This window comes from Prionailurus viverrinus, chromosome A3 (genome assembly GCF_022837055.1).
Source record: "Prionailurus viverrinus isolate Anna chromosome A3, UM_Priviv_1.0, whole genome shotgun sequence".
Classification (NCBI taxonomy): Eukaryota; Metazoa; Chordata; class Mammalia; order Carnivora; family Felidae; genus Prionailurus; species Prionailurus viverrinus.
Window position 1 is genome coordinate 39,228,313 of NC_062563.1, and position 17,846 is coordinate 39,246,158.

At 35.3% G+C, this 17,846-nt stretch overlaps 1 protein-coding gene across 11 annotated transcripts in view; it reads right to left on the reverse strand.

Moving 5' to 3' along the window:
* Positions 1 to 17,846, reverse strand: part of TASP1 (taspase 1) — a 280,411-nt gene that overhangs the window by 228,526 nt on the left and 34,039 nt on the right. For all 11 annotated transcript variants that reach the window (XR_007150907.1, XR_007150904.1, XR_007150905.1 and 8 more), the window contains one exon: positions 7,169 to 7,289. Coding sequence is in view for 7 of the 11 variants with exons in the window: in XM_047852763.1 (XP_047708719.1) it covers positions 7,169 to 7,289 (121 nt within the window). In the remaining 4 variants the exon portion in view is untranslated. The remainder of the gene's footprint in view (positions 1 to 7,168; positions 7,290 to 17,846) is intronic.

Sequence of the window (17,846 nt, forward strand, 5' to 3'; positions counted from 1 at the left end):
GTGATGGGAGTCAGACTGTTTTATAACTGTACTGGCTATCAATCTATTACTTCTCAGCTACAGATTCTCCCTTCATTGCCTGACCTGTGGAAATAGATATGAACCCTTTAAATGTGTTCCTTTTGCCAGCTGGCACACCGGTAACTTTATCAGTAGAGGGCACTGGAGACATACTGCACAAGGAACAGTGCCTTCTTAGCCAGGCTTGCAGAAGGTCAGTTCTTCTTCACTATTTGGCCCACATGGTATTCCCCAGTGCTAAGGGCCTGCAGAGTGCAGCTTTCTCCAGCATTTGGCCACCACATGTTCTCCCCAGCTCCTGATTCAAACTACAACAGCATAGCTGACAGCCCCAGAAAGAACAGGACTGTGCCCAGCTCAAGTCACACACCTTCTCAGCCTCACAAGCACAAACAGCAAAGTGTCCTATGGGGAACACTGCCTCGTGAGCCAAAAGCCCAATCTTTATCCTATGCAACAGAGGTTCAGTTCCCATAGTTTCCTGACCCCTGTGTATCTGCCCACCAGCTTGAGCTCACATGTGCCCCACAGGATTGTTCCTGGTCTCACAGTGACTGTGGCCTGGGTAACCCAACAACTACTCTGCCCCACAGTGAGCTGCAACCATACCTTCTTTACTGATGTCTGAATCTCCTTTCAAGTCTATCCTTACTTGGGTATTCTACCTCTGCCCTAGAACACATTTTGAGTTTTCATTCCATCTTTATATAGTTACTCTCCTATCACTGTTTAATCATCCTTTATATTAAACTTCTATTTTATCTACTGTGTGGTTTGTCTCCTAGTTAGACCCAGACTGATACAGCAACCTTGGACAAATTACTAAACCTCTTTTGTATTTCAGTTTCCTTATCTGTGAAATGGGAATAAAAGTACTGATGTCAAAAGGTAATTGTGAGAACTAAGTGACTAAGTATACGTAAGCTACTGGAGAACAATGCATAGTATGCAACAATCACCCAATAAATGGTAGTTGTTATTGTTATTATTATTCAACAAATTGTATAGGGACAATTTGTTGGTTATTTCTTAAAGAAGTAAATGAAAAATAAATTATAAGTGTATTAGAAGAAAATATAGATTAACTGTACTTATAAGAGAAACCTTAAGAAATGCAAAACACAAAAGCCACAAAAGAACAAGTAAAACCTTGACAAATAAAAATTTTAAATTCCAATATAATAAAGCACATTATAAATAAAGTTAAAAGGCAAACCACAAGAGATATGGAACAGTCAGTTCACAAAGAAACACTAATGGCTTTTAATATATGAAATTTCATTAAATCCCAATAAAATATCACAATAAAAGAAATTAAAATTAAAATTGATATACCCTTTCTTACCTACCACACGAATCAGAAAGTATATAGAAGATTGGAAGAAGTGAATAACCAAATTGACCTAGTTGACACATACAGAACACACACCTAACAACTACAAAATACATACCCTTCTAAAGTTCACATGGAATGGGGCTCCTGGGTAGCTCAGTCGGTTAAGCGTCTGACTCTTGGTTTTGGCTCAGGTCATGATCTCACAGTTTGTGAGTTCAAGCCCTGCATTGGGCTCTGCGCTAATAGCACAGGGCCTACTTGGGATTCTCTCTCTGCCCCTACCCACTCTCTTTCTCTCTTTCAAAATAAATAAATAAACTTTATTAAAAAAATAAAGTTCACGTGGAGTGTTTATCAAAACACACCATAAACTGGGCCATAGAGCAAGTCTCAAAATGTTTCAAGGGACTGGAATCATACAGAAGATGTTCTCTGGCCACAGTAAAATTAAACTAGAAATCAAAAAGAAAACTAATAAAGTCTTTAGGCAAATACATTTGACAACTCATATGAAAAAGACAAACTCCTTGAAAACACACACAAGAAAAAGAAAATATAATCTTATAACTATTAAAGAAATTGAATCCCATTTTTTTAAAACTTCCTTCAAAGAAAACTCCACTAATTTAGAATAACTAATAAATTCTCAGAAGAAATCATTCCAATCATGCATAAACTCTATCAAAGGGAGTGAAAAAAAAATCTTCAATTCATTTTATGAGGCCAGCCATAACATGATTCTAAAACCTTAAAATAATATTACAAGAAAGGAAAATTGAAACCAATTTTTACACATACATGAACATAGATGTCAAAATATTAAACATCAACAACTTGAATCCAGCAGAATATAAAAAGATAAAAACACGACCAAGATTTTATGCCATGAAGGGAATATTCAAAAATAAATCACAAATTTCATCATATTTAACAATATAAGGGGGAAAAACCTTCATCTCAATAGATACAGAAAAGCCCTTAATGATAATTTTCAATATCCATTTATAATAAAAACTATTGGCAAACTAAGATTAAAAAGGAACTTCTTCAATCTGATAAAGAGTATCTATAACAATCCAAAAGCTAGCAGAGCACACAGAATGATCTTGATCTCTAAGATCAAGAATCAAGCAAGGATATACATTATCACCACTTATATTCAGCATTGCACTGGATGTCACAGCCAGCATAATAATGTAAGAAAAAAATAAAAAGTTTACATATATATTGGAAAGAAAAAAGCAAAATTACATGAGTCATAGGTAAATTATGTATATAAAATTTCATGGGGACTTATTTTTTCCAACTTTTTCAAATTAATAAGTGAATTTATCAAGGACAGTGAATTCAAAGCCAATATACAAAACTCAATTGTATTTCTAAATACAATAAAACAATTAGATATCAATATTTAAAATATATGTACTTTATAATAGCATCAAAAAACTAAGTATCTAGAATAAACCTAATAAAATATATACATGGAATTTGTACTGAAAATAAAACATTGCTGAGAAAAAATGAGCAATATTTATGTAAAAATACATATTCTATGTTTGTAGGATGGAATACTCAATACTGTTAAGACATCAGTTCTCCACAAATGTTCCATACTTTCAATGCAATACCAATCAAAATTCCAGCAAGGTTTTACTGTAGACGTTGACAAGTTGATTTAAAATTTTTATGAAAATGGAGTGCCTGGGTGGCTCAGTAGGTTAAGTGTTCGACTTCAGCTCAGGTCACAATCCCGAGGTCTGTGAGTCCAAGCCCCGCATTAGGCTCTGAGCTATTAGCTAATAGCTAATAGCTATTAGCTAATAGCTCAGAGCCTAGAGCCTGTTTCAGATTCTGTGTCTCCCTCTCTCTCTGCCCCTCCCCTGCTCACACTCTGTGTCTCCCTCTCTCTCAAAATAATAAATAAACATTAAATTTTTTTTTAATTTTTATGAAAATGGCCAAAGACCTACAATAGCCAATATAATCTTTAAACAAATAAAAAAAAGAAAAAAAGGAAGTTGGAAGTCTCATACTACCAGATATGAAGAATATAAAAATATATTACCAGATATAAAGAATATAAAGCTACAGTAATCAAGACAGTATGGCACTGGCAATAAATAGGACAACAGAATAGATCGAGGGTACAGAAACAAGCCATTGCATGCATAGTCAGTCACCTGATTTACCAACACAGCTGTGTGAGGAAAGCACTGTCCTTTCTATTGACAATGGCAATGAACCATTTGGATATCCTTAAGTAGAAAAAAATTAATGTCAACTCCTATTTCACATACACTAAAATTAATCTGAGCTTGATAAGAGAGCTAAACGTGAAGAGTAAAAAACAACAGAACTAATGAGGATGCGTAGCGGGCTTAGTTGGTGAAGCACGCAACTCTTAATCTCGAGGTCATGAGTTCAAGCCCCACCTTGGGGTGTAGAGCTCACTTAAAAAAAAAAATAGAACAAAGAAAACAATGGAGATAATCTTCAGAACTCTGGGTAGACAAAGATTTCTTAAATAAAATATTTTTTTAAATAACCATAAAAGATTAGTAACGTAAACATTAGAATTTAAAACTTCAGTTCATCAAACGATAGCATTTAAAGAGTGAAAAGGTGATCCACAGACTGGAAAGAGATATTCATAATACAGGTATCAGACAAAGGATGTGTATCTAAAATATATAAAATACTTGAACAAATCAATAAATAGAGATAATCCAATACAAAATATGCAAAAGACATTTGAACACACACTATGCAACAAGAATATCTAAAAGGCCAGTAAGTATATCAAAAGGTTCTCAGTATTGTTAGTCACCAGGGAAATTCAAATCAAAACAATAATGTCATTGCACCGATATCAAAACAGATGAAATTTAAAAAGAATAACAATACTAAATGTTGGCCTGGATGTAGAGTAACCAAAATGCTCATACACTGCTGGCGGGAGTAGAGACTGTAAAAACTACTTTGGAAAACTGTCTAACAGTAACTATTAAAGCAAAGTATATTATGCACCTGAACTTATTTACTCCAAATCTTAGGGTGATACCCAAGAGAATTAAGTACACATGTCTATCAAAAGGCATGTACAAGAATATTCATTGGAGCTTTATTCTTTACAGTTCAAATTATCACGGGAAGGAGAATAAATAAGTTATTATATATTCACGCAATAAAATACTACTAAGTAATAAAAAGAAAAAATTACTATGACACAAAACATGGGTTAATCTCATAGGCATAGTGTTAAGCAAACAAAAAAACAAACAAAAAAACAAACAAAAAATAGACACAAAGGTGTATGATTCATTATGTAAATTTTAGTAAGAGGCAAATTAATCTACAGTGCTTAAAGTCACAATTAGGAAAGAAGAGGATAAGGAGGGAAGGTAGGAGCAGAGTATGAGAGATATGGACAAGAAAAAGGCATAAAGACTCCCTCTGGGATTATAGAAATGTTTTGTATTTTGACATGGAAGTGTTTTACATCTTGATCTGGGTAATGGTTTACATGGCTATGTACATTTAAAAATTCATGCAGCTACAACAAAGGAAACAATCAACAAAACTAAAAGGAAGCCGATGGAATGGGAGAAAATATTTGCAAATGACATATCAGATAAAGGGTTACTATCAAAAATCAACAAAGAACTTATCAAACTCAACACCCGTAAAACAACCCAGTGAAGGAATGGGCAGAAGACATGAATAGACATTTTTCCAAAGATGTACGGATGGTAAACAGACACATGAAAAGATACTCAACATCACTCATCATTAGGGAAATACAAATTAAAATCACACTGAGGGGCGCCTGGGTGGCTCAGTCGGTTAAACATCTGACTTGGGCTCAGGTCATGATCTCGCATTTGTGAGTTCGAGCCCTGAGTTGGGCTCTGTGCCAACCACTCAGAGCCTGGACCCTGCTTCGGATTCTCTGTCTTGCTCTCTCTCTGCCCCTCCCTTGCTCACGCTCTGTCTCTCTCTGTCTCAAAAATAAATGAAACATTAAAAAAAAAAAATTAAAAAAAAAACACACTGAGATACCACCTCACATGGGTCAGAGTGGCTAAAAGTAACAACTCAAGAAACAACAGATGTTGGCAAGGACATGGAGAAAGGGAAACTCTCTTGCACTGTTGATGGGAATGCAAACTGGTACAGCCACTCTGGAAAACAGTGTTCCTCAAAAAATTAAAAATAGAACTACCCTATGACTCAGCAATTACACTACTAGGAATTTATCCAAAGGATACAAAAATGCTGACTCGAAGGGACACATGCACCCCAATGTTTCCTTCCCTATGAAAAAAAAAAAAAAAAACCTTCAAGGCAACCTGGTTATATGCATATGTGACATTCCTCATGACCTTGTATCATGAGATCACTTAATCAGACTGCATGTTTGTGTGTTACCATATATGGGAGACAAAGAAATAGAAAATACAAAAAAAACTATGCCACGTGGCGTTGAGAATTCAGTTCTTCAGGTACAAACCCAACTGAGCCATGCCCGCACTGATAAAGTTGCTTCCTGGAAAGAAAAGCCTCGGTGTCGTGACTCTCTATGCGAGAATCCTGCTACAGCAGCGCTAACAATAGCCAAATCATGGAAAGAACCCATATGTCCGTCAACTGATGAATGGATTAAAAAGATGTTGTGTATATATATGTATACACACACACACACACATACACACACACACACACACACACACACAATGGAATACTACTGATTGATGAAAAAGAATGAGCTCTTGCCACTGCAACAACGTGGATGGAACTGGAGGGTATTATGCTAAGTGAAATAAGTCAGAGAAAGACAGATATCATATGATTTCACTCATATGTGGAATTTGAGAAACTTAACAGAAGACCACAGGGGAAGGGAAGGGAAAATAAGTTACAAACAGAGGGAGGCACAATCACAGAGACTTTTAAATACAGAAAACAAACTGAGTGTTGATGGGGTTGAGGGGATGAGGAGGTGGGGGGATGGGGGATGGGCACTGAGGAGGGCACTTGCTGGGATGAGCACTGGGTATTGTATGTAAGTGACAAATCACAGGAATCTACTCCTGAAGCCAAAAATAAACTGTATGTTAGCTAGCTTGACAATAATTTTTAATTCACTCATTCATTCATGCAGCTTTCTAATTAAAATCTGTGCATTTCATGTATATTTCGCTTTAATAAAAGAACTGCAAAATATTAGATATATCTTATATGTACTGATGTGGGAAAAAAATCTGAGACATCCTGAATAAGAAAAAAATACATACAATGTACATATACACACATATACATACATTTTTTAAAAAACACGTGCAAAACTATGTTTTTATTACATAAAAATATAGATAAATGCACTATATTTTACTGGTTAAGCCCCCCATGGAGAGAGGGATTTGAAAGAAAGATTTGGAAGATCAATGGTAAATTTTATTTGTATCATTTGAATTTCTTAACAAGAAATATATTATTTGTGTACTTTAAAAATTATAAAATTAATAGAACATGTTAACTCACATGTTACATGTCTATAATCTCAAGGGAATGAAGGAGAATGACCAAACTCTAACAAAAAGTTGAATATAAGCTGTCACTGTTTTCTTTAAAACTATTCACACCTAAGATTTTCATGTTTTAAATTAAGGAAAAGAAGACAATTTATTTTCAACACTATTCCTAGCAAGAATGGTAGAAAACACTAGATTGACTAAGTCTTTAGGAGGCATCAAATCTTAATATTCATAGTTCTTTAAAGAATAGAGATAATGTGTTATAATGTCCACATACCACTCAGTGCTCCAACAGCTCCAAAATTTAAGGATTTTCCATCCATTATGCTGGCATCACATTCAATTTCACCCAAGAGATTTAGATTAGATCCCATTCCTGCATTTGTAAATGGAGAATCCTAAGAGATAAAAACAAAAATCAAAATATCATTAGTTTGTGGGGTTTTTTTAGTTTTTTATCTATTTTTTTGAGTAATCTCTACTCCCAGGGTGGGGCTCAAACTCATGACCTTGAGTTGTAGATACTCCTCCGACTGAGGCAGACAGACGCCCCTAAAATATAGTTATTCTTAAATAAAATTTAATGTCAGTCCTTTATAAACTGTTCCAAAAACTAGAAAGGGAAAGAATACTTCCCAACTCATTGTACAATACCAGTACTACCCTGATTCCAAAACAAGACAAAGACATCAATGAGGAAAGAAAACTACAGGTGAATATATCTTGAGAATATGGACACAGTATCCTCAAGAAGATAGTAGCAAACCAAATGCAGCAAAACATAAAGAAGTCTTATACACCATGAATAAGAGGGACCCCAGAAAAGTAAATTTGGTTTAATATGTGAAACTTAATGTGATACACCATGTTAATAAAGAAAGGAAAAAAAAAAAAAAAACGGGATCATACCAATAAACATAGAAAAAGCATTTGATGAAATCTAATACCCTTTCATGAGAAAAGCACTCAACTAGAAACAGAATGGAACTTCCTTAACATGATAAAGGGCATGTACAAAAAGTCCAGAGTTAACATCATAACTAATGGTGAAAAACTGAATATTTTTTAAAAAACACGTGCAAACCTATGCTTTTATTATATAAAAATATAGATAAATACACCGTGTTTTGCTGGTTAAGCCCCCCAACGAGAGAGGGATGAGAAGGAAAGATTTGGAAGATCAATGGTAAATTTTATTTATATGATTTGAATTTTCTAACAAAAAATTATTTGTGTATTCCCTAAAGATCAGGAATAATATAGCAAAGTTCACTCTTGTCAATTCTATTTAACATTATACTGGATATTCTGGACAAAACAATTAGGTAAAAGAAAGAAAGAATGAGTGTCTAAATTGGAAAAAAAAGGAAAATTACCTCTTAGTTGAAGATAATAAAAAGTCCTAAGGACTTGACTAAAAACTATTAGGACTGATAAGTTCAACAGGATTTCAAGATACAAGATTAATGTACAAAAAGCAATCATATTTCTACACGTTAGCAATGAACAATATGAAGATGAAATTCAGAAAACAATTCCACTTACAATAACATCAAAAAGAATAAAATACTTAGGAAGAAATTCAAAGAAATAAGTATAAGATTTATATACTGAAAACTAAAAAACATGTTGAGAAAAAAATTAAAGAATACCTAAATAAATGGAAAGGCAGCCATGTTCATAGGTCAGAAGGCTTAATAGCTTTAAGAGCAATATTCTCCAAAACTGATCTGCTTCAACACATTCCCCTATCAAATCCTAGCTGCCTTTTTTCAGGCAGAAATTGACAAATTAATCCTAAACTTCATAGGGAACTGCAAGGGATGCAGAACCACCAAAACCACTTTGAAAATTGGAGGGCTCACACTTCTAGGTTTTTTTTAACTTACTACACAAATACAGCAATCAAGAGGTATACAGCAATATAGGGGTAATATAGGGGTGCCTGGCTGGCTTAGTCAGTGCAGCATGTGACTCTCCATCTTGGGGTCATGAGTTTGAGCCACACATTGGACATGGAACCTACTTAAAAAAAAAAAAAAAAGACGATGTGATATAAGCATGTAGCTAAGGACAGACATATAGATCAATGTAATAGGATTGACAGAAGCCTCACAGGGCCTGGGTGGCTCAATCGGTTAAGTGTCCAGCTTCGGCTCAGGTCATGATCTCACATTTCATGGGTTCAAGCCCCGCATCAGGCTCTGTGCTGACCTCTTGATCAGAGCCTGGAGCCTGCTTCAGATTCTGTGTCTCCTTCTCTCTCTGCCCCTCCCCCGCTCACGCTTTGTCTCACTGTTTCTCAAAAATAAATAAAAGTAAAAAAAAAATTTTTTTTTTAATTAAAAAAAAAAAGGAAGACTCACATTTATGGTCAATTCAACAAGGATGCCAGAAAAATGCAATAAAGAAAAGACAGTCTTCTATAAGTGGAGCTAGGACAACTGGATATTCAATTCAAGAGAAGAAAGTTTGATGCTATCTCACACCATATACAACTTAACTCCAAGTAAAACAAAGACCTAAATGTAAAGATTAAAACTATAAAAACCCTTCAAAGAAAACACTGGAGCAAATGTTTAGATATTGGTTTCCTAGATATGATACTAAAAGCAAAAGCAACCAAAGAAAAAACTAGATAAGTTGGACTTCTTCAAAATTAAAAACTTTTGGGTTTCAAAGTACACAATAGGGGCACCTGGATGGCTAAGTTGGTTGAACGTCTCCTGATTTCAACTCAGGTCATGATCCCAGGGCTGTGGGATCAAGCCCTGCATCAGGCTCCACACTGAGCGTGCAGCCTGCTTAGGAGTGTGTGTGTGTGTCTTTCTCTCTCTTTTTCTCTCTCTCCACCTCCCCCACCCTAAGGCCCTCTCCCCTACTCTCTCTCTCTTTTTAAAAATAAATCTTTATGGCACAAAAACAGACACATAGACCAATGGAATAGAATAGAAACCCCAGAACTAGACCCACAAACGTATGGCCAACTCATCTTTGACAAAGCAGAAAAGAACATCCAATGGAAAAAAGACAGCCTCTTTAACAAATGGTGCTGGGAGAACTGGACAGCAACATGCAGAAGGTTGAAACTAGACCACTTTCTCACACCATTCACAAAAATAAACTCAAAATGGATAAAGGACCTAAATGTGAGACAGGAAACCATCAAAACCTTAGAGGAGAAAGCAGGAAAAGACCTCTCTGACCTCAGCCATAGCAATCTCTTACTCGACACATCCCCAAAGGCAAGGGAATTAAAAGCAAAAGTGAATTACTGGGACCTTATGAAGATCAAAAGCTTCTGCACAGCCAAGGAAACAACCAACAAAACTAAAAGGCAACCAACGGAATGGGAAAAGATATTCGCAAATGACCTATCGGACAAAGGGCTAGTATCCAAAATCTATAAAGAGCTCACCAAACTCCACACCCGAAAAACAAATAACCCAGTGAAGAAATGGGCAGAAAACATGAATAGACACTTCTCTAAAGAAGACATCCGGATGGCCAACAGGCACATGAAAAGATGTTCAGCGTCGCTCCTTATCAGGGAAATACAAATCAAAACCACACTCAGGTATCACCTCACGCCAGTCAGAGTGGCCAAAATGAACAAATCAGGAGACTATAGATGCTGGAGAGGATGTGGAGAAACGGGAACCCTCTTGCACTGCTGGTGGGAATGCAAATTGGTGCAGCCGCTCTGGAAAGCAGTGTGGAGGTTCCTCAGAAAATTAAAAATAGACCTACCCTATGACCCAGCAATAGCACTGCTAGGAATTTATCCAAGGGATACAGGAGTACTGATGCATAGGGCCACTTGTACCCCAATGTTCATAGCAGCACTCTCAACAATAGCCAAATTATGGAAAGAGCCTAAATGTCCATCAACTGATGAATGGATAAAGAAATTGTGGTTTATATACACAATGGAATATTACGCAGCAATGAGAAAAAAATGAAATATGGCCTTTTGTAGCAACGTGGATGGAACTGGAGAGTGTGATGCTAAGTGAAATAAGCCATACAAAGAAAGACAGATACCATATGGTTTCACTCTTATGTGGATCCTGAGAAACTTAACAGGAACCCATGGGGGAGGGGAAGGAAAAAAAAAAAAGAGGTTAGAATGGGAGAGAGCCAAAGCATAAGAGACTGTTAAAAACTGAGAACAAACTGAGGGTTGATGGGGGGAGGGAGGGAGGAGAGGGTGGGTGATGGGTATTGAAGAGGGCACCTTTTGGGATGAGCACTGGGTGTTGTATGGAAACCAATTTGTCAATAAATTTCATAAAAATAAAATAAAATAAAATAAAATAAAATAAAATAAAATAAAAAGGACACAACAAAAAAAATAAATAAATAAATAAATAAATAAATCTTTAAAGTACACAATAAAAAAAGTAGAAAAAACTCACAGAACTGGGGGGGAGGGATGCAAATCATTTACCCTTAAGAGATTTGTATCCAGGATATATAAAAACTTCCCACAACTCTAAAATAAAAACACAATTTTAAAATGGGAAAAGGACATGAATGAACATTTCTCCAAAGAATATACATAAATGGCCAATAAGCACATGAAAAAATGCTCAACATCAAGGAAAGGCAAATCAAAACCACATAAAATACTACTTCGTACCCACAATTCCACTTACAATAACATCAAAAAGAATCACAAAGACAGATGTGCTGGCAAGGATATGAAGAAATTAGGACCCTTATACACTGCTGGTGGGAATGTACAATGGTAATGCCACTTTGGAAAACATCGAGAAGCCCCTCAAAAACTTAAACATAAAATTACCATTTGACCCAACAATTCCACTTCTAGGTATATACCCAAGAGAAATGAATTGTCTACACAAAACTTGAGCCCAAATATTCTGAACAGCTTGTTCAATACTCATACTCCAGCATTTTTTGCAAACTCAAATATCCACCAACTGATAAAGTGGATAAGTAAAACATGGTATATCTATACAATGGAGTATTAATCAGCAATAAAAAGTAATGAAATACTGATACATAGCAAAATGTAGATAAACCTAAAAAACAATGCTAAGTGAAAGAAGCCAGTCACAAATGATCACATATTGGATGATCCAATTCCAGAATAAGCAAATCCAAAAAGAAGATCAGTGATTGCCAGGGGTTAGGAAAGGGGGAATGGGGGGTGACAGCTAATAGATCCTGCATTTCTTTTGGGGGTGATTCAGATGAACTAAAATTAGACAGGGTGATGGCTGCAGAACTTTATGAATATACTAAAAACCAGTGAATTGTATACTATAAAATGGTGAATTCTTTGGTATATGAATTACATCTTTAAAAAGATATCATAAAGAAAAAAAAATAAAAGCTTACATCAACAAGCTACATAGAACATAAAAGCCTGGAATCAGAAGCCAGTCATGTATTTGAAATCTAAAAGAAAAATACTGCCTTATTTTTCTAATACTGTGAATACAGTTTTTAAAAATATATACCATTAGTCTTGTTATGTCAAGACAATATCATACATAATCTCCCACCACAAATATGGGAACAAAATCTAACAATAAAAAAATCTTACAATTAAAAAAAAAAATCATGGGGACAAAGTCCCAAAAGATTTCATTAAAAAAAAAAAAGAAGAAGAAAAGAAAAGAAAAGAAAAGAAAAGAAAAGAAAAGAAAAGAAAAGAAAAAAAGACCCAGGGGCGGAAAGATTAGGTTGACACTCCTGAGAGTCACCGCATAAATGAAAGGCCTACTCCAAAATAACTAAAGGCCATAAAAATGAACAATTCTACCTCACATTCTAGAAAATTAACTCTGTTCTAAGGTAAGACCAATACTATCTAAGAAATCAGGGCAAATCTGGATCAATCCATAGATCACCAAAAAACTCAAGTCATCTACAAATGTCCCCAGTTTCCTGTATTTCTGCAAGATCCGAGAAAAACTGACCAAAACATTAAATCTTCCTAGTATGTACCTACAACTAGAGCAAAGGGGTCAGGGATTGAAGAAAAGGGCTTTTTTAGATAATCTAATTGTCCACAGAATATTAATAGTAAGATCACAGGATGGAAAATAACAAAAAAGGTTATATAATTAAATAGATATGAGTAAGTAGATAATAAATGCTTTGAGCACCCAAAAAGAAATGGCCTACAGCAGGCTTCCTGAAGGACATTAAACAAAAGTAAAAACTAGCCAGGAAGGTAGAAAATGCCAGTTGGTAAAAATGATGTGAGCAACATATAGGCAATGGGAAAGTGTCAGAGCCACAGAAGAAACATTCAGGAAAAACGGTTTACTGGAGCCAAATATGAAGATAGAGCTATGCTACTCATCAGAATCTGAACCTGACTGAAAAACACTGAGAAGCCAGTCAAGCTTTCTGTATAAGAGAAAGTCAAGGTTAGCATATTGGTCAAGGAAACTAACTGACATTCACATGTTGTATGAAAAGGAAGGGGAGAAGACTGGAATCAGAGAGACTAAACTAGGGGCTATTTTACAACATAGGCTTGAAATACTAACTACGTGGCATGGAAATCATAGAAATGGGAACACACAAAAAAGGGGGGTGGGGATCAGAACTTTGAAACTTGAGAGAGAAATTAAACCACGAATAAGAGAAGGCATTTTATAAGATGTTGGAAAGAGTATGCATAATTAGGCGTAATGCTTCTGAATAAGGCTTTCCAACTTAATATTTCTAGCTAAATCAGTTCATAACTAAATCTTGGGAAAGAGAACACAACCAAAGAAAGATTATGGTTTAAAACAGATGAAGTCTGAATTCTTGCCTTAGATTATTTCATATTTTGAGAACCGAACAAAGAGATTATAAGTAAATTACCACATTACAAAGGTTTTGTTTTGTTTTGTTTTACTTCACATAACCTCCTTTGCCTACTCATGTATATCTTCAAAGTATGAAAAAGGAACGGAAATGTGAGGAAAATGTGAAGCATCTACCCATATGCAGTAATTCCCAAAATACACACACAAGATTGCACCAATGTATACACTATTTCAACAATCTTTGAAATGGAATATATCAGCTAATCAGCTCTGCCAATTTTTTCACAAACTGAACAAAGTTATTCTTTTTTTTAATTCTTGTTAGTTAACCTCTTGGTTTCAGTAGAATTCAGTGACTCATCACTTACACATAACACCCACTGCTCATCACAACACAAAGTTATTCTGAAAATGACTACTGCATGATGATTTAAATTGACATTTTAAAAATATATAAGAAAAGGTAAAGAAAATTAAAGGATATCTTAGAAACATTTTTTTCAAAAATATTTCTCCTACTTTGAAATATATTTATAACTTCAAAAGTAGGTCCACTGAACTTCTGCTTCTGATTTTGAAGTCATAATAGGGATTATACTGATCTTCCTAACTAGAAAAATCAGGCAAAATATATAGCAAATGGAGTTCAATCAATAGCCAGCACAGGACTGTGATCCTGAAAGAAGAGATGCTAATCAGACATCTCAACTTAATTCCCAGAAATATTTTCCAGGCTATAGCACAGGGAAGAGAAACCCTAAAGAGAGTGAGGAGACAAAGTTATGAGTGCAAAGAGGCCAAGAAAGTTAGAATATGCAGTATAGGTTACAAAGAGGAAAGAGCTACAAAGAGAGAGGTCTAAAGATACAGAGTCTTTAAATAAGTATTTAGTCTGCATATATTTGTTAGGAAACTACCAAGGCCAAAGAAAAAAGCTCTGGAAAACAGTAAGCTGAACAATTTCTGGAGCTCACACAGAAGCAAGAATAGGTCATGTTCCCATCAGCCAGCGTGAGGCTATCAGGGAAAGTCTCAGAAGGTAATGCCTCAAAAGTTAGACCAGATTAGTCTTAGAAAGGTTATTGTAGACCTACACTAACAAAGTTTTAAAGCAAAGCCTCAAAAAAAAAAAATCCAAATGATTTCAATGAACAAGTATGCCCCAAAGAAGTTCCACAATAGCCGACTCCCAAAGATACAAAATTCACAATATTTAGTATAAAATCAAAGATGACCACACATGGAAATAAGCAGAAAACTATGGTCCATATCCAGAAGAAAGTATCAAATAATGAAGAGAGACCCAGAAATGACACAGATAATAGAATTAGCAAACAATTCCAAAGGTAGCTAACAATGTTAAAATAGTTCTGATAAACATAATCTATATATTCAAGTAGGTATAGAAAAATATGAGGGTAAAAAGAAAGGAAGCTATAAAGAAAATAAATAAATTGAACTTCTAAGATGAAAAATATAATAATCTAAGGTAAAAAACCCTTTGGAACAGAAAAACTGTTTACAGTAGGTAAAAATGAATAAAATCTTAAGTACAGACTTTAGTTAGCAATAATAATGTGTCAATATAGGTTCATTAATTGTGAAAAATACACCATACTAAAGTAGATGTTAGTAATAGGGGAAATCAGGTGTTGGGTATATGGGAATTCTCTGTTCTACCTTCTGAATTTTTCTGTAAATCTAAAACTGTTCTAAAATTAAAAGTTTCTTTTAAAAAATCAACCCACAGCTTGGGAGAAATTTTTATAAAACATAAAAATAAAGTCCTTGTATCCAGATTATAAAAAAAAATCCAAGCAACTCAGTAAGACAAACCATCCAAAATTTTTAATGGGCAAATAATTTTATGTACAGATTGCAAATAACATGAAAATAATGAAATTAGTCATATTAACATCATTAGTCATTAGGAAATGCACATTAAAACCATAAGATGCCACTATATAACCTGTATAAATTTTTTAAAAAGTAAAATAAAATAAAAAAATTAAATGGCTAAAATTAAGAAGACAGACAATAGCAGGGTACCTGGTGGCTCAGTCAGTTAAGTATTGACTTCAGCTCAGGTCATCATCTCACAGCTTGTGAGCTGGAGCCCCACATCAGGCTCTGTGCTGACAGCTCAGAGCCTGGAGCCTCTTTCTGATGAAGGAATCTCAAAAGCATCACGCTAAGTGAAAGAAGCCATTCACAAAAGGCCACATATCATATGACTGTATTTAATCCAAACTCTAGAAAAGGCAAAATGATAAAAAGCAGATAATGGTTGCCAGAGGTCAATGAAAAGGAGGGGATAGGCAAACAGGCATTAAAAGGGAATTTTAGGGGTGCCTGGGTGGCTCAGTTGGTTGAGCATCCAACTCTGGACTTTGGCTCGGTCTTGATCTCAAGGTTCATGGGATCGAGCCCCACATCAGTTTCTGTGCTGGTGGTGTAGAACCTGCTTGGGATTCTCTCTCTCTCCCTCTCTCTCTGCCCCTCTCCCTCACACATTCTCTCTCAAATAAACAAACTTTAAAAAGAGAGAAAAAGAATTTTAGAGGTGATGAAAATGTTATATACAACTGCAATGGTGATTACATGATTGTATATATTTGTCATAAAATCAAACTGTACACTTAAAATTGGTGAATTTTGTTGTATATAAATTACCCTTCAATAAAACTGACAAAAAAAGAAGTGTATCTCTCATTTGATATAAACTGATCACCCTATATACTAATTTTCCCCTTATAAAAAATATACATTAAGTTTTTTAAATGGTCATTTTTTTATTTTCTGACTTGAATCAGTTTGTTCAACTAGAAAGCATTATGCCAAATCAGTAGCAAGCAATCCTTTTAAAATTTGTCAGAAATTTTGTTACTCTCATGTTCAAAAACCTATAATGGTTTCCCATAACACTCAGAATAAAATCTAAAGTCTTAATTTCCAAGATGTATAAGACCCTACATAATCTGGCCCCTCCCTCCTCACACATACTATTTATAAGCTGCATTGACCTCCTTGTAATTCCATGAGCACACAGAGAACATTCCCACCTCAGGGATTTTACATTTTTCATTCATTCCTTTGAAATGCTGAGTTTAGTGAGTCACTCTAATAAGAGAAAAAGCCAATAAATAAAGACTGTGTGTTTATGCAGAAACATACACATATACATATATATAAATAGCTGATGTTCCATGGGGATAAAGTGTTATAAAGAATAGGTTGAGGGGCACCTGGGTGGCTCAGTCGGTTAAGCGGCCGACTTCGGCTCAGGTCATGATCTCGCGGTCCGTGGGTTCGAGCCCCGCGTCGGGCTCTGTGCTGACAGCTCAGAGCCTGGAGCCTGTTTCAGATTCTGTGTCTCCCTCTCTCTCTGACCCTCCCCCGTTCATGCTCTGTCTCTCTCTGTCTCAAAAATAAATAAACGTTGGGGCGCCTGGGTGGCGCAGTCGGTTAAGCGTCCGACTTCAGCCAGGTCACGATCTCGCGGTCCGTGAGTTCGAGCCCCGCGTCGGGCTCTGGGCTGATGGCTCAGAGCCTGGAGCCTGTTTCCGATTCTGTGTCTCCCTCTCTCTCTGCCCCTCCCCCGTTCATGCTCGGTCTCTCTCTGTCCCAAAAATAAATAAACGTTGAAAAAAAAATTTTTTTAAAAATAAATAAATAAATAAATAAATAAATAAATAAATAAATAAACGTTAAAAATTTAAAAAAAAAAAAAAAAAAAAGAATAGGTTGAGTAAGAAGAGATAATGGGATAATTTTCCCTCTAACCAAAAACTCCCTTCCCCAACATCTTTGCATGGCTTTCTCCTCCATTTCATTCAGATCTCTACTCAAATGACATCTGTGGGCACTCTGCTTACTGAGTTATTAGCATTTCTCCAAACTTCCCCAACCATTTTTTTCTCTTACTATCTTATTGTTCTTTATGGCACTTTTTACTACTTGACATTATATGTACTTTCTGTTTGTCTAATTCTCTTCATAGACTGTTAAGCCCGGTAAGTATAGTAATTTGTCTTTTTAGATATTGTATTCAGATGTCTAACATAATGCTTGGCACTTAGTAGCTACTTGATAAATATTTGCAGAATGAATGAATAGGAGTTAATTACAACCAGATATAAATAGAATGATTGTGAACTG